The sequence below is a fragment of the Copadichromis virginalis genome, linkage group LG10 (genome assembly GCF_057382275.1).
Source record: "Copadichromis virginalis isolate Kocher_CV1m ecotype Utaka linkage group LG10, C_Virginalis_male_GT1.1, whole genome shotgun sequence".
Taxonomy (NCBI): Eukaryota; Metazoa; Chordata; class Actinopteri; order Cichliformes; family Cichlidae; genus Copadichromis; species Copadichromis virginalis.
In genome coordinates this window covers 17,175,254-17,189,389 of record NC_140627.1, presented here as the reverse complement: position 1 = coordinate 17,189,389, position 14,136 = coordinate 17,175,254, and the positions used below count along the sequence as shown (strand labels likewise).

The window sequence follows — 14,136 nt, the reverse complement described above, 5'->3', positions numbered from 1 at the left end:
TATTTTCTAATAAGTGGAACAATATTAAAACAATAAACTTGTGATTTCTCTAATTTAAGAACCAGCTTCATTTTTTTTATTATTCTAATGCATCATGATGACAGGGTTAGTAATGTTTTCCACAGGTCAGTTTGAGGTTCTTTCATAAAATACATACCCTTGAGACAGTGGGTGCCATTTTGCTGAAAATAGTGAGGGGAGGGAAAGGGGGTGGGGGTGTAGACTTCAAAATAAAAGTGTGTGTGTGTGTGTGTGTGTGTGTGTGTGTGTGTGTGTGTGTGTATGAGAGAGAGAGAGAGAGAGAGAGAGACACTGGGAAACAACCCAGACTCTCAAGCCAAAAGCCTGCTACAGTAATTGGGGAAAATAAGTAATGTAACTATTGTAGTAATTACAAAAATATCAAACGCTGTCTCTCGGAAGTTCGTCAATAAACGGGGTTTACGATAGCAACAATCTTGCTGCAATTTGTCTATAAATTGCAATTTAAATGAGCTTTACAGTAGCTATGTACTCCCGGACAGCTGTACTGAAAACAAAAGGTTATTGTACAACTGGAAATCGGAGTAATGTCAAATCGGGGCGTCGGTGATTTTAATTTCTACTGTTACTGTCCTCGATCGAGGACAAGAGGAAGACCACCGATTGATAGTTCAGGTTCAGGTCCCACTCAGTCCTGGGTTTAGAGCAGTTTTAAATCCTGCACGGTGCTCCAGATCTTACATGGCAAGAATCCTTGCACGCATCAGGCCACCGTTGGATAACTTAGAGTCACGTGTCCGGGAATTGCAGTTCATTTTGTGTGATTGCATCTTCAAAGGATGCATCACAAGTACCCCCTTAATGTAGAATTAACAGAAGCTTCCTTAACTAGGATACAGTTGCACACAGACACGCTGCAGAAGACGGCAGCACAGACAACCGAGCAGTAAAAATGGGGGTCCGAGTGAAAAGAGCATGTGTTTTACAGCATGGACCCCCTATTCGCTTTACTCAAATGTACACAGGAAAATGAGTCTCCTCAAAGATCCCTAACACTAACTTGGACAGCAGTCAAGCCTGCTATACAGTAGTGTTAAGTGCCCGATCACTTTCATGCAGTCGCTACGTAGCTATTGTAAGCAGTACTTTACCTTAACGGGCATAAGGAGGAGAGGTATTTACAGTTTCCCTGGGAGGCCCGAGAAGAGGAAGCTGTAGAACCCCCAAACTCTTGTCTCACACGACGCTGGTCAGGAAAGTCTCGTCTTTAAATGTAGAAAAGATATATTTAGGTCTTGAGTGGCTATGTCTAGGTAGTTGAGCTAGAGGAGGGGATAGAAAGGCAAAAACAGCTTGTCCCACCCGCTCTTTACTATTGCGCAATCGCCTCCTGGCTGAAATCGCACTGGATGACACCAAATCCCACATGTGGCAGCTGGCTGAAGTCAGTAACAAAGTATCATTTTACATAAACAGAGTTGCCAAGAGTGTAGAAACTGGCGGTTTGCAATTTTTTGAAAACGTTTTCCATGTTATCATTTTAAATAAATCAGTGATACCCATTTCCCCCAAGTTTAAAGAGATATTGTAGTTTTAAAAACCCTACGGTGAAGAACACTGGGTGTAAGTTTGGATTGTTCTTTTATGATCATAATACTTACATAAAACACGACATCGTGAGGGACAGTTGTTGCTTAATGGCAGCAAGACAGAATCATTCAAATGTTCATTTTATTTACAGGCAAATAAACGGCTAAAACAGAATTCTTGCAAAGCTGAAAACAAAGCCCTCAGATTCTTAAAGAGCATTTAAACAGAGAGGTGTGAGGAATACTAACAGGATGAAGCAGGGATCACAGAAAGATCACATCTGGACTGTTAGGAAACAAAAGTTGGATACCATTCTTTGCCTGCGTGCATCTGACCTTTTAGCTCGTATGGCAAAGATGAGTCTGCTGTACAGAGTTGGAGTGAATAGTGTTCATTCAGGAATCAGTCTCAAAAAATAATCCATGTCAAGAACTTCTACACATTTAAAATATTGCCAGCAGTGAACAGTCTCTTTGAGCTGACAATACAAGGCCTAATTTCAGCATCAGTATAAACACACCTTTCTATACAATACAATATATACAATATTTACAAGATCTTTTTTTCAGTCATGGTCTCAGTTGTTGAGTTATTAAGCTGGGTGACACATCCCTTCTCTGGGAATCCCATTTAGTGATCTGTAATCCGGATGAAAAGTTGCTTCTCCTCTATGATTTGACTTCTAAAAGTGGTTTGATGTCTTTAATCCCATGCTCTGCTGCCACAGCTATGATGTGGTCCAGGGCATTCATTTGGCCCAACATCTTCACAACATCTTTGACCTGCTCCCTGTTGTAAGACATGACATGACATGCACTATGAGCACTACAAAAAATACTCATTACAACACAGCTTAAAAGCACTCATTGTGAAAAAGGAAGAGTTAATATGATAAAACAACACCGACAATGCAATTGTTCCTAAAGCACATTCAATACCATTCTTGCAGATATAGCTATTAGTAAATTCAAGGCGCCAAGTTGTATATACAAAGCCGTGTAGAGGTCCTTACTTTGAAGTGCGCCGCTCAATATCAGACCCGACCAGTGCGCTGCGGTGGATTGAGTTGGCCAGGTGGGTGAGGTAGCGACAGAATGGCTCCAACTGAGGCAACGTCTGCTGGCCCTTCAATCCAGAAAACCAGTGCGATGGCAAGCACTCCACCACCTGAGAAGCACACGAGAACGAATTAAACAATAGCTTTGTGTTATCATGTTCAGCGAGCCACTAATGGTAAAAAGATAACCAACTAACATCTAACACCCCAGCAGAAGGGCCAGTTTTTAATAATCATGCGACTTAAAAATAGCAACTGACCATGTAGTCATAAACAGGTACAACAGACCCCTCCTTCAAAATATTTTGTCTGTGCATGCTCACTCTTTACCACAATGATCTCAGCCAACAAATCTTATTGTATTTTACATGGTTGTAAATAACGAGTATGCAAGGTGGGGAAAAAAATGATGTATCGATCACAGTTTGTCACATGAGCAAACTAAAATTACTGCCTTACAGTTTGTGAGCAGTAATTTTTACAGTTTGTAAAATATATCATTTTAAACAAAATTTAATAGGTAGGACCAAAAATTTGTGTCACTAATTCTTATATTACCAAATGTGAAATCTTCTCATCTGCTTTGGAATATCAAGGTTTACAGCACTTTTAAAACAAATCAACTGAAAGCGCAGTTATCAGTTTAAAACTATATATGACAAGTAAAACCACGGTCAGAGAAAAGTTCTAAATTCAGTTTTTCTCAAAAACAAGTGAAGTAGTGATGACTGAGAACCTACACAGACGTAGTGATATCGGTACAATGTTCTCACACATAATATCCGTTCATGATGGATGGAAGGATATTTTGTTAAGTAAAAGAAATCTGCAATGCTCAGTTTAATCTGATTTATCTATTGAATGAAATCCACCCCTACTAAGTGATTACATTTTATCTACCTTTTGGCACTTCTGAATATTTTCCTCCCATGTATCTGTGGTCTGCAGTGCAGAGAGGATATATCGGTTGAGAGTGCTGTCCAAGGCCAAGTCTTTCAGAGAGGACATGGATAAGATACCGTCCCACTGCAGGATGTTGCCCAGCAGCTAAGCATGAAGGAGACAAGAGTTAGACTGGACTCAAAGGCAGCAACACAAAAGTACATAATATCAGTGTGAAGATACTTTGATTATCAGCCCGCTGCAGCTGCTTTTCAAATTATACAGATCTCATTGTGTGATCTCCAACAATCAGGCAAGCTATTCATGTGATGCTATCAGTTCAGCAACTGACTGGAGGAAGTAATTTAAACACACACACACACACACACACACACACACACACACACACACACACACACACACACACACACACACACACAAAACAAAAAGAACACACATTTGCACACATACCTTCACACAGGACCAGAACTGCCTCTGATAGAATAAGTAGGGACCACTGTTCTTGTTCTCCAGGATGCTGAATAAAAGCAAGAGAGATTGCTTTAAGCAGCTTTAAGTGCTTATTGTAAATATAGAAAAAATACTAAGTGGAATCAAAATGTTAATATTGTTATTAATAAGAACATACTTCTTGGGGTACAGTGGAAGAAAGACATCTTCATCCAGAGTCCTCCTGGTCCGTAAGACAATTGTTTTCAATAGCTCCTAAAAGAAGGGGGGGGGGGAATCAAGGTAATGACAGCAGTTCTTCTAAAAATATCAGGTAATCTAACAGCCAATGTATTTTGAGGAAAAAGATGATGAGGGTGGGGAGTACCTGTGTGTATCGGTTGTCCCCGTGCAGCACAGTGGGATAGCCTTTTAGCAGTCTGTGAATGAAGCTCACAAACCTGGTTGTTTGACTGCTGGAAAGTGGGTCCCACACCTGCTCTGCCAACACTGCCACATGCACAAAGTAGAGAGAAATGCATATAGTAGGAGTAATTTTCTACAGGCTTGCAAGTCAAGGACATCTCTGAGCATGCTATGCCTCGAACCTGACAGTTTGGAGAGGATGACCTTCTCCACTATAGCAGGCAGCAAGCCGATGTCGCCATCTCCTTTTTGCAACGTGCTGTTCTCTTCAAAGCCGTAAAACAGCAGCGACTCAAACCAGAGCATGTACTCAAAGTTTGCACACTGCGCCTGCACAGTGAATAGAGAAAAAAAAGATTCCATCACCATTCCTCATCCAATTTCCTTTCAAAAAGGAACTGGTTACACTGATAATACACCCATGCCCTACCTCGAGAGGGTTCCATGTAATCAGCTGCAGACGGACTAAGGGGTTAAAGAGCTTGGGCAGACAGAGGCCTATGTAAGCATCTCTGTAGGTGTTGGCATACTCCTTCCTCCACACTTCAAAGTGGGATTTGATGTAGTCGAGAGAATGAAAGTCCTCCACAACATCCTCAAATACCTTCTTACTTTCCCTTATTATACGATCTGGGTAGCACAAAGAGATCACGTCAGATTTTAAAAAATTATTTTCAATATCAGTTGAATCTCATATGTATGGTACGTAATACATTTATTAGACTAACAACCAATGTAAGGTAAATGCCACAGCTGCCCTAAATTAACAGTATTGATAATTACCTAAATCATTTTTAGGTTTCTGTAACCAGTGTGCACAGGCTCTTTAATCAAAACGATACTTTCAATGCAAAAATATAACTACTATTTTTCATTCATTTTCAAATTTACTCTTTGTTTACTAAAAAAGGCAGGAAAAATATTAACGCACATCTTTGGTGCAGTTTTTTTTAAACTTATATTCCTAAACAGAAAACCATTTGTTTTCTTGTTGAATGTTATATTCAAATAATTTGACTTATTTCAGAGAAATTCATTGAATTCAGTTTGTTAAATTTAAACAAGATTTTGACAGATTTCTTTTTTTTTTTTTTAGTTAACATTGTTGAACACTGCATACAATATACATTTACTTTTTAATGTATTTTTTATTTATTTATTTTTAAATACAGGAACATACCTCTCTCCATGTTGAAGCTGGTGATGTCAGTAGAAGTCTCCTCGTCATCAGATGATAAGCCTTCTTTATGTTCTGCCCTCTTTCCATTCTGCTCTCTGGCTTGTCGTCGACGTGTCCTGTATTCATCCACGAATACAAAGGAAGCCAAATTAAAAACATGAGCAGAAATTGCCTTTTACCAACTTGGCACTAAGGTGACACTCTCATGGTCAAGACTTAAAATCTGATGCACAGAAAACCTTTTTTTTTTTTACAAATCTATAGCTGGATTCACATTATTCGTTTCTGTGTAACTGTAATTGGCTTCGCATTTGTGGCCAAAAGTACAGCACAATACAGCATTTCCACAGGGAGAGGAATGTGAGAACAAGTTGGTACCTTCGTGCTTCTCTTTCAGCTATCCTCCTCTGACGACTGTGCTCTTGGTATGCTGCGCGATCTCGGCCAAATGAGTCTAGATTAGGAGCCATGACAGCTTTATCTGCAAGAGACAGGAGTAATGTTAGAGCCAGTAATGAGAAGCTAAGCCAACCCATAGCCTCATTCTTATTCTGATGACTAATTCCAAACTAAAACATGGGTACTCAAATAAGAAAGTATAATTAAAGGCTTAAAAATAAATTAGACGATCAGATCAAAATCTGTTTGAAATTTATCAAGCAGGTGAAGATATTGCCCTAGCCTTCCTATCTACTGGGCACCACTGGCAACAAAACATATTAAATCCAAACAATGTTTTTATCAATCACTTTTTGGTGTCAATTACTTACCAGGCTGGAACTTCACTTATGGCACAGTCAACGTGACAGATGACATATCACTTAATTTGTTTTTTTAAATGCCATCTTTACACAGTCATCTTTACTTGAGCTGAGTTACAAACACCCAGCTGACTTTCAGATTCGGCCATTAAAGGACAGCCGAAACAGCTCCCTCAACAAAGCTTTTTCCATAAACGTACATGCTCATCCACTCGACAACACACATCACTTAGCTTTAATCGTATTTGTGAGAGAAATGTGATGCGATACAACAGCGTGAACCGCAGACACACGCAGACATAACACGCACATACAGAGAGCTAATGAGGCCGTTCAAATAAATCATAAAAACCTTCAAGATGGACTGACTTGAAAGGCTTGCAAACTCCGACGATTCATCTTTAATATCATCCTGTCGTCTCTGGACAAGTCGCGTGGCCCGTTGCCTTAGTAACTGGTGCATGGCAGCCTCCAGCTCCAGGACAGCAGGCACCTGAAAAATATGATGCCTTCTGTGACCTCTGACCCAGCAAAAGTGGGACTCCGAGTCACAGGGATGTCTTGCTGAAGGGATAAAAGAAGTGGGATGGACAGTATAATACTGGAACCAAAATATTGCTGGTGTTGGGTGAAAATGTGCTATTCTGGGGGAGGCTCTCTGAAGTAAAGCCTGAACTTAGTGGACTTAGTTAGTTTAAACACTGAAAAGTGACAAAGTTAAGGGTCAACTTAGATTATTTGTATAGAAAATATAGTGAAGTTCATCATTTCTACCCAACATAAACAATATCATGATCCAGACATGTATATACTGTATGAAAGCACTCCACATTAATTCATGCTGACAATGGAAGGTTAGTGGCCCATTTGGAGCACAGATTAGTTGAGGAAACATAATGGTGGTGGGAAGGCCAGTTCTTCCATCATTCCATATAGTTGCTGTAAGACCAAAACTAAATTATTCTGTGAAGACATGCATTCAGAAGTAGCTATCTGGACTCGTTGTGAAAATATTTTAATACATACTTGTCTAATCTACTGTAATAATTTCTTTTGCAGCTCGAATCCATCTTTCATAAATCTAGTATCGTATTATATGAACAAAAACTAGTATATATTATTTCTGTTTAAACAGCTGATAATGTTAAACAACCTGAACAGGTATATTTATATATTCATAAATATATTTTTAATTAATGAGAGCAGTTTTGAAGAAACTGAGAAATACCTAAAGTGTGCTTCAAGCAACATATATGTACTGTCACATTTGCTTGTTAGCACTGTTAACTAGCCATAATTATTCAACAGTTAAAAAAAATAAATATAATTACAATTAATCCTCAAAAGACAGCATTTCGATAGACTGTACCCCTTGGAAATCCACATTACGTGGAGATAACACAGACACAAAACAGCATACAGCTAATGAGACTGCAGGCGAATTCTCCCTTACCTTTTCACTGAAACACTCAAGCAAGTCTCCAACATACCCTCGCATCTCTTGCAAGAACTTATATTGCTCTGCATTGTCATTGGATGAGTCCTCCAGCTGCTGTATGGTACGCTCAGAAGCAGCAAGGTCTTCATTGATCTGTTTGTAGCGGTCGACATTTCCATTGTGGCCTGCATGCATTTGGCTGAGCCTGTAGACACATGACATACAAGGACAGAATGAGTTAGATGGTTGTAAAGCTAGTGCAATCTTAATTACAAGCTCTGCAGATAGAAAAGTTTGAAGTACACCAACAATAATAAACAGCAACTAGAGAGGCAACATTTTTGCCTCTCTGGTCCTTAGATCTGTGGACTGTGTGTCTCGGTCATCAGGACCACAGCAAACAGAGATGGCAGCAGCCAAGCTGAGGACTGAAAACAGACGTTGGTGCAGTTTTCTACTGGACCTACCTATCCTGCAGGCGTTTCTTTACCAGATCAATGGATACCGGGATTAGATCATTAAGAGAGGCCCCATAGTGAACGGAACCATTGTCAGCTTGTCCAGTCTGTTTGGCAGTCTGTGGAGCCACTGTACTGTAGGTGTAAGGCATGCTGTAGGAAGAGCCATACGGCTGGCTCTCATAGCTGTTCTGGTAGTAGACTGTGCTGTCTTCTGGCTGACTGCTTTGGACCTATTCATTAGGAACACAGAAAACACAAAACACTTCAGCTACTAAAAATAACAGCATTGCTCCAACTAACGATTAAAGCACAAATTTTCAACCCCATAAACTATTCAATATATTAGGGTGGCACAATGGATCAAATTTTAATTTCAATCATGATTTTGGCTTCCCACAATTAATTAAACATGATCAAGCGATATTGAAAATGCATGCTGCACTATAAAATGCAAAGGCAAATCAAGCCTTTCCTAAACATTGCATATGCTTAACACAGCTGCTCCCTGCACCATGTAGTTTCCTATACTAGCTTGGATGAGGAACAACTTTAAAAGACTGATGTACAGCAAAAGTCAGACACAGTGAAGAGCTTGTGCCCGATCATTACGCATCGTTCGGAAATGCGTCACTCGATTCAAAGTGACTTGAGTGACGTTAACCAAGAAGAAATCATATGCAAAGAGTTCTGTAAAGGTGTGTCTGCCTCGCAAAGCAACACAACTTATTCAAGCTGCTTCCAGCTCACAAAGATGCACTGAAATCACCAACACAATTGCATTCCATTTGACCAAAATGTGTGTCCACTAAACATTGTGAGTAACAAATTCACATCCATTATGCAGGTATAATAAATGTTGTGAAACACTATATTTTACTTCACAATACCAAAGTGAAAGCAAAGGGTGGTGGCAGTCTGAGTACCAATGCCCTGAAATCCCTTACCCTGGCCACCTTATCCAACTCATCCAGTTGGACTAAATCACCCATGTTCTGGGTCTGCCCCTGGGCTTCCTCCCAGTAAGACATGCCCAGAATACCTCACGTAGAAATGGTAAATGGCCTGTATTTATATAGCGCTTTACTAGTCCCTAAGGACCCCAAAGCGCTTTACATATCCAGTCATCCACCCATTCACACACACATTCACACACTGGTGATGGCAAGCTACATTGTAGCCACAGCCACCCTGGGGCGCACTGACAGAGGCGAGGCTGCCGGACACTGGCGCCACCGGGCCCTCTGACCACCACCAGTAGGCAACGGGTGAAGTGTCTTGCCCAAGGACACAACGACCGAGACTGTCCAAGCCGGGGCTCGAACCGGCAACCTTCCGATTGCAAGGCAAACTCCCAACTCTTGAGTCACGATCGCCCACGTAGAAGGTGGTACCCTAGTCAGATGCCTGAACCCCCTAACTTACTCCTTTATATTTGTAAAAGAGCAGCAGCTCTACTCCGAGTCCCTTTCGAACGACCAATCTTCAGCCACCTGGGAACCCATTCTGCTTCTATCTATGACTAACAAGTGAGGCTAGGCAGATACTGATTAGTAAATAGACAGCTTCATGACTACAAAAGATTGGTGCAGCATCTGCATCACTGTGGATGCCGCTCCAATTCATCTATCGATCTCTCCCTCCACTCTCTGCTTACTCGTGAACAAGACCTCGTCCCTGACCTGGAGTTATCACTCCATCCTTTTCCGATTGAGAACCGTGGTCTCAGGCTTGGAGTTCCCGATTCTCCTTCCAGCCGCTTCACACTCGTCCAAAATGCTCCAGTGCAAGCTAAAGGTCACTACCAAATTACCTAAATACGCTCAAGCTTCACAAAGATTGAGATGCTCTTACACACCATCTAAAGACATTGTTCCAATATATTCATATGGAAGAACAAATATTTAAATTTCTCCACTTAATTGAAAAACAGAAAAACTCTGATTAAGGGAAAGCCCCAGTTTTTTAGTAAACAATACAATGGCAGCACAGAATCAAACAGTAAGTAAAAACACAAACATCATTCACTGTCAACAGTCACACCTGATAGGAGAATATTTTTATTATATCTCTCTATCCAGAGATTCAGTACATCTTACCTGGGGTATGCTGATCCCTTTCCTAATTTGCTCCTGCTCCCAGCGGCTCACCTCCTCATCCTGTCCGGTATCCAGTGCTTCATCATCACTACCCTCAATACCTGTACACATATGAAAGACACATCCATTTTTAATAAAGTTAAAAAAACAAACAAATCTGATTCAGAATAGTAGTCAGTAGACAGCAAGCAGGGAAGCTGAATAGAGTACCAATCTCCTCGGCTATCTTTTGTCTCTGGCTTTTGTTCCTGACGCCGCTGAAGCGGATCCTTTTCTCTTCCTCATCTTCGTCATCGCTGGCATCTTGGTCTTCTCGTACCAGACGTTTCTTGGGCGCCTCTGTTTCAACCAGAGGAGCATCACCTCCCAGCTCTCTAGCAAGCTGCCGGCGTTTTCTGGCAGCATGGATAAATGCTGCATCAGGAATCTCCCCTGGAATAAAGTCAGAAAAGTCTTCATCTAACTTCTTGTGATGCTGTGCAAACAACAAACAATACAGCTTGTGTGTTTGGGGCATAGCACTAATGCAGTTAAACTAACACAGCAGAGTGGTAGATGTAAAACGCTGCACCTGTTCTCAAGATATCAAAACCAAAGACACTGATATTCCTTGTTACATAACACACAGAAAAACTCCACAGCTATTACAATGCCAATAAACTGTCATGAATGTGCTCCTGTGATGACAGTCCTTTCAGATAGGTACTGTGGTGGAAGTGTGTGTCGTATATACCTGGTCTCAAGCTGCCAAGTGTGGAAAGTGTGTTGAATGTTGCTCCTGTGCTGTTGCTTCTGGACACTTGACTGTTTGTCTGACCACTTTGACTCCTTGCATCCTCCTCCTGTTCATCAGCACTCTCCACCTCCATTTCTTCCTCTCCCTGTTCACTACTTGCTCTGCTAATAACTTCTTCTTTAACTGCAGGCTGAGCTGGAGCATCTAGAAAAAACAAAAAACAGGAATGCAGTGAAAGATGCATCAAGTCGAGTGAAATCATTTATGGCATAGTTGTGACTGTCAGATGTGGCTGACAACACAACTACTATGGTTAAAGAAGGTGGGGGGCCTCTGACAATTAATTGGCTGAAACATTGGAAGTATTTGCTAACGTAATTTAATGTCACAGTTAAAAAAAAATTATAGTTCTACTGCTTAATTAGGCTTCACCTTATTTCATAGTTGGGCGCTAATATATAGATAAGTAGTAAATATAATATTTCATGGTTCACATGACAGCACATAACGCATGGCATTGACAGTAGGCTAACACACCTGATTTGACATCCTGTTTGGTAGATCCAGACCTCTCCAAGTCCTCCTTGTATTCTTTCTTGAGTTGTTTCAGAATCTTTTTGCTGTGATTGGATTTCTTCACTCGGAACACCTCTGAGCCGTCTGTTTACAAACAAGTCGTAGCACAAAGTTAATAATGAGTCCAATTAACCATGCACAACGTGCATGTTAGCTTGGTGGTCAATAACTTTCTTCCCTCTACAGTGCCTGGAGTAGGAAGTGTAGTTTGCGCAGAATATGCAGAAACTGTTTGATAACGATCATACTTAAAACTGCCACGCTTTCTCCGGCTAATGTGAACAAGCTAGCTAGCTTAGCATCGGTTTGGCTACCAAAGTTACCTTCTTCATCGACGAAGCTCAGCAAACTGGCCTTCGTGGGTCCTGGCACGGCAGTCGTATCTTTGACCTTCTTTTCCTTCTTGACGGCTCTAACGCTGTTAGCCTGAAGGCCGTTACTATGACAGCTCTCTGTAGTGCTGAGCACTCCGGTAGCGTTGCTGTTGGAAGTCTCCATAAATGGGATTTCGGTAGGCCCAAACATTGTCGGCGCCAGCTGCGGCTGCTGACTCTCCTCCTGCTCATCCTCGTCGGACTCATTCCGACGTCTAAAGTTAGCTCTTTTCGCCTTCTTAAACATTTTTTTTAGTTTACCAGCTAAATGCAACAGTGCACGTACAAACACGGTTCATCTTAAAAATGTAACTCGAGCCGAAAGATGTCACAACCACACACCATGTCAGCCATTTTCTTTCAGAGAGATGTGCAGTGGATGCCGCGGTGCTAGACGGCTGTCTTTCCTTGGCTGTGATTGGCTGTTTCGCTGTCAGGCAACCGATTCTTCTTCGGTGTTTCTCGGGAGTTATTGTCCTTTCTCCACTGAAAGGACTTTTGAAATACTGCCTCCTTTGTAGTTTTAACTAGCTATTGTCCCGCGTCCTGAACCGCATGCGGCTCTTTTAGGTTTTTCCAGCAGTTCAGTGTAATTCTGACAAAGAACGAGGCAAAAAATAATATTTATAATATTAATATGTAATAATAATAAAAAAAAACTGTTAAATTTTTTTTTATTATGATTTCTTGTGATTCTTGTCCAGCTATAAAATTGGGCAACCTAGCTGACTTTTATGTGCCTACGTCAAATGATGTGCCTACTGACACAGTGTCCAATTTTAAACAGTCTGTTTAATTTAACAAATTGCTGTACTGACAGTAAATTTGATTTAATTTGCATAGAGTGGCCTTCTTAACTCTTTGGCCACTTTCTTTCAAGCTAGGCCTTAATACTTTTTTCTGTCACTTCCTAATTGTTCAATAAAAAGCTAAAACCTTTTTTTATTATAATAAAAATACAAAGTTAAAGTAGAAAAATTGTAACTTTACACTGCGGAGTCACATGTGATTTTAAATCACTATCAATTAGTGCTTTAAATATAAGTAATGGTGGCATGCTAATTTATACTTAAAAGACTGTGTTACCTTCATTATATGAGCTACACTTCTTTTTCTTCAAGAACTGCTTTTGGTCTGTGGCTCCGCGAGGTGGGGTAGTGCTGTGGGTTCGGGGGCATGTGCCAGGAAAGCTGTCAGGGCAGGTTGGATCAACTGACTGACTGTCTTCCCTGTTTTAGTAGCTCGTGGGGTCCGAAGAGAGGGAGACCTGAGCCAGAGACACGATGGCTGAAAAGTAATTGCTGAAAAAATAAAATAAAATAAAACCCTCACTTGCCCCGCAACACTGACTATGTCTGTGTGTGTCGTGCCGGGGTCCAAGACAGGGAGTTGTGTCACATAAAGGTTGCCGACCCCTGGTCTGTGGTGTGTCCAGTTGTGTTAGTCTCCTGACGGAATCTGTGTATCAGGTTCTCCCTTTAATGCAAATCTTTAATGTTGCCCCTCTACATGTCCTAACTTTGCAGACCTGTATTCACCACCCTGCTCCACAAGTCAGGATGTTCTTCACTGTCATTTTTACAGTTAGTAATAAACAGTGTTCTAGACAGGTGATGGTGAACATCTTAACCTACTTCTAATTATTTGTGCTTCTCTGTTGGTTTTGCTGCTTTATATTGTATGTTTTCCTTTTATTGTTAGTTTTATTTTGATGTGAATCACCGGTCATTTACTATATGAATAAATGTACTTACTTTCTTATTAGTTTTGTGCTACAAACTCAATGACATTGTCATTACTTTATTATTATCCTCCAAATTATTCTATAGTCTTCTGCTACATGTTTTTCAGAAACAGTACCTTTCTGGTTCCCACACTAGTATTACATTTTTCCACTCATGAGTTAATTTCAGATTGGTGAACTGTTGTTCATATACTAGATGTTCAGATGAGTTAAAGTGTAGTTCAGTAAATCCCGGTGTAGAGGGGCCACGGTGGAAAATGTCTCACTAAGAAATAAGTGACATAATAACTACAGCAGATTTGTGCTCGTTGTGGTTGCATTGTGGTCAGATGAACGCTGTACTGGTCCAAAGGTTTAGTCCTCTTTGTGCGTCTTACATTTTA

The 14,136-nt window shown here is 40.7% G+C and overlaps 2 protein-coding genes across 4 annotated transcripts in view; both read right to left on the bottom strand.

The window, feature by feature from the left end:
• The window catches only part of slc7a1a (solute carrier family 7 member 1a), a 32,548-nt gene extending 31,177 nt beyond the window's left edge, over nt 1–1,371 (bottom strand). For 2 of the 3 annotated variants that reach the window (XM_085470287.1, XM_085470288.1), the window contains exon 1: nt 1,134–1,371. The gene's annotated coding sequence lies outside the window, so the exon portion shown is untranslated. The remainder of the gene's footprint in view (nt 1–1,133) is intronic. The other variant, XM_085470290.1, reaches the window with a different exon arrangement.
• Nucleotides 1,372–1,696: 325 nt separating this feature from the next.
• paxbp1 (PAX3 and PAX7 binding protein 1) lies at nt 1,697–12,428 on the bottom strand. Its single transcript, XM_085470320.1, has 18 exons — nt 11,959–12,428; nt 11,597–11,719; nt 11,057–11,263; nt 10,534–10,755; nt 10,324–10,424; nt 8,234–8,457; nt 7,782–7,971; nt 6,698–6,821; nt 5,946–6,048; nt 5,568–5,683; nt 4,818–5,017; nt 4,570–4,717; nt 4,350–4,471; nt 4,161–4,237; nt 3,983–4,049; nt 3,530–3,676; nt 2,585–2,739; nt 1,697–2,361 (listed from the first exon to the last, which is right to left on the bottom strand). The coding sequence occupies exons 1-18, from the start codon at nt 12,254–12,256 to the stop codon at nt 2,241–2,243; spliced, it is 2,745 nt and encodes a 914-aa protein (XP_085326446.1). The 5' UTR covers nt 12,257–12,428; the 3' UTR covers nt 1,697–2,240.
• Nucleotides 12,429–14,136: the final 1,708 nt, after the last annotated feature.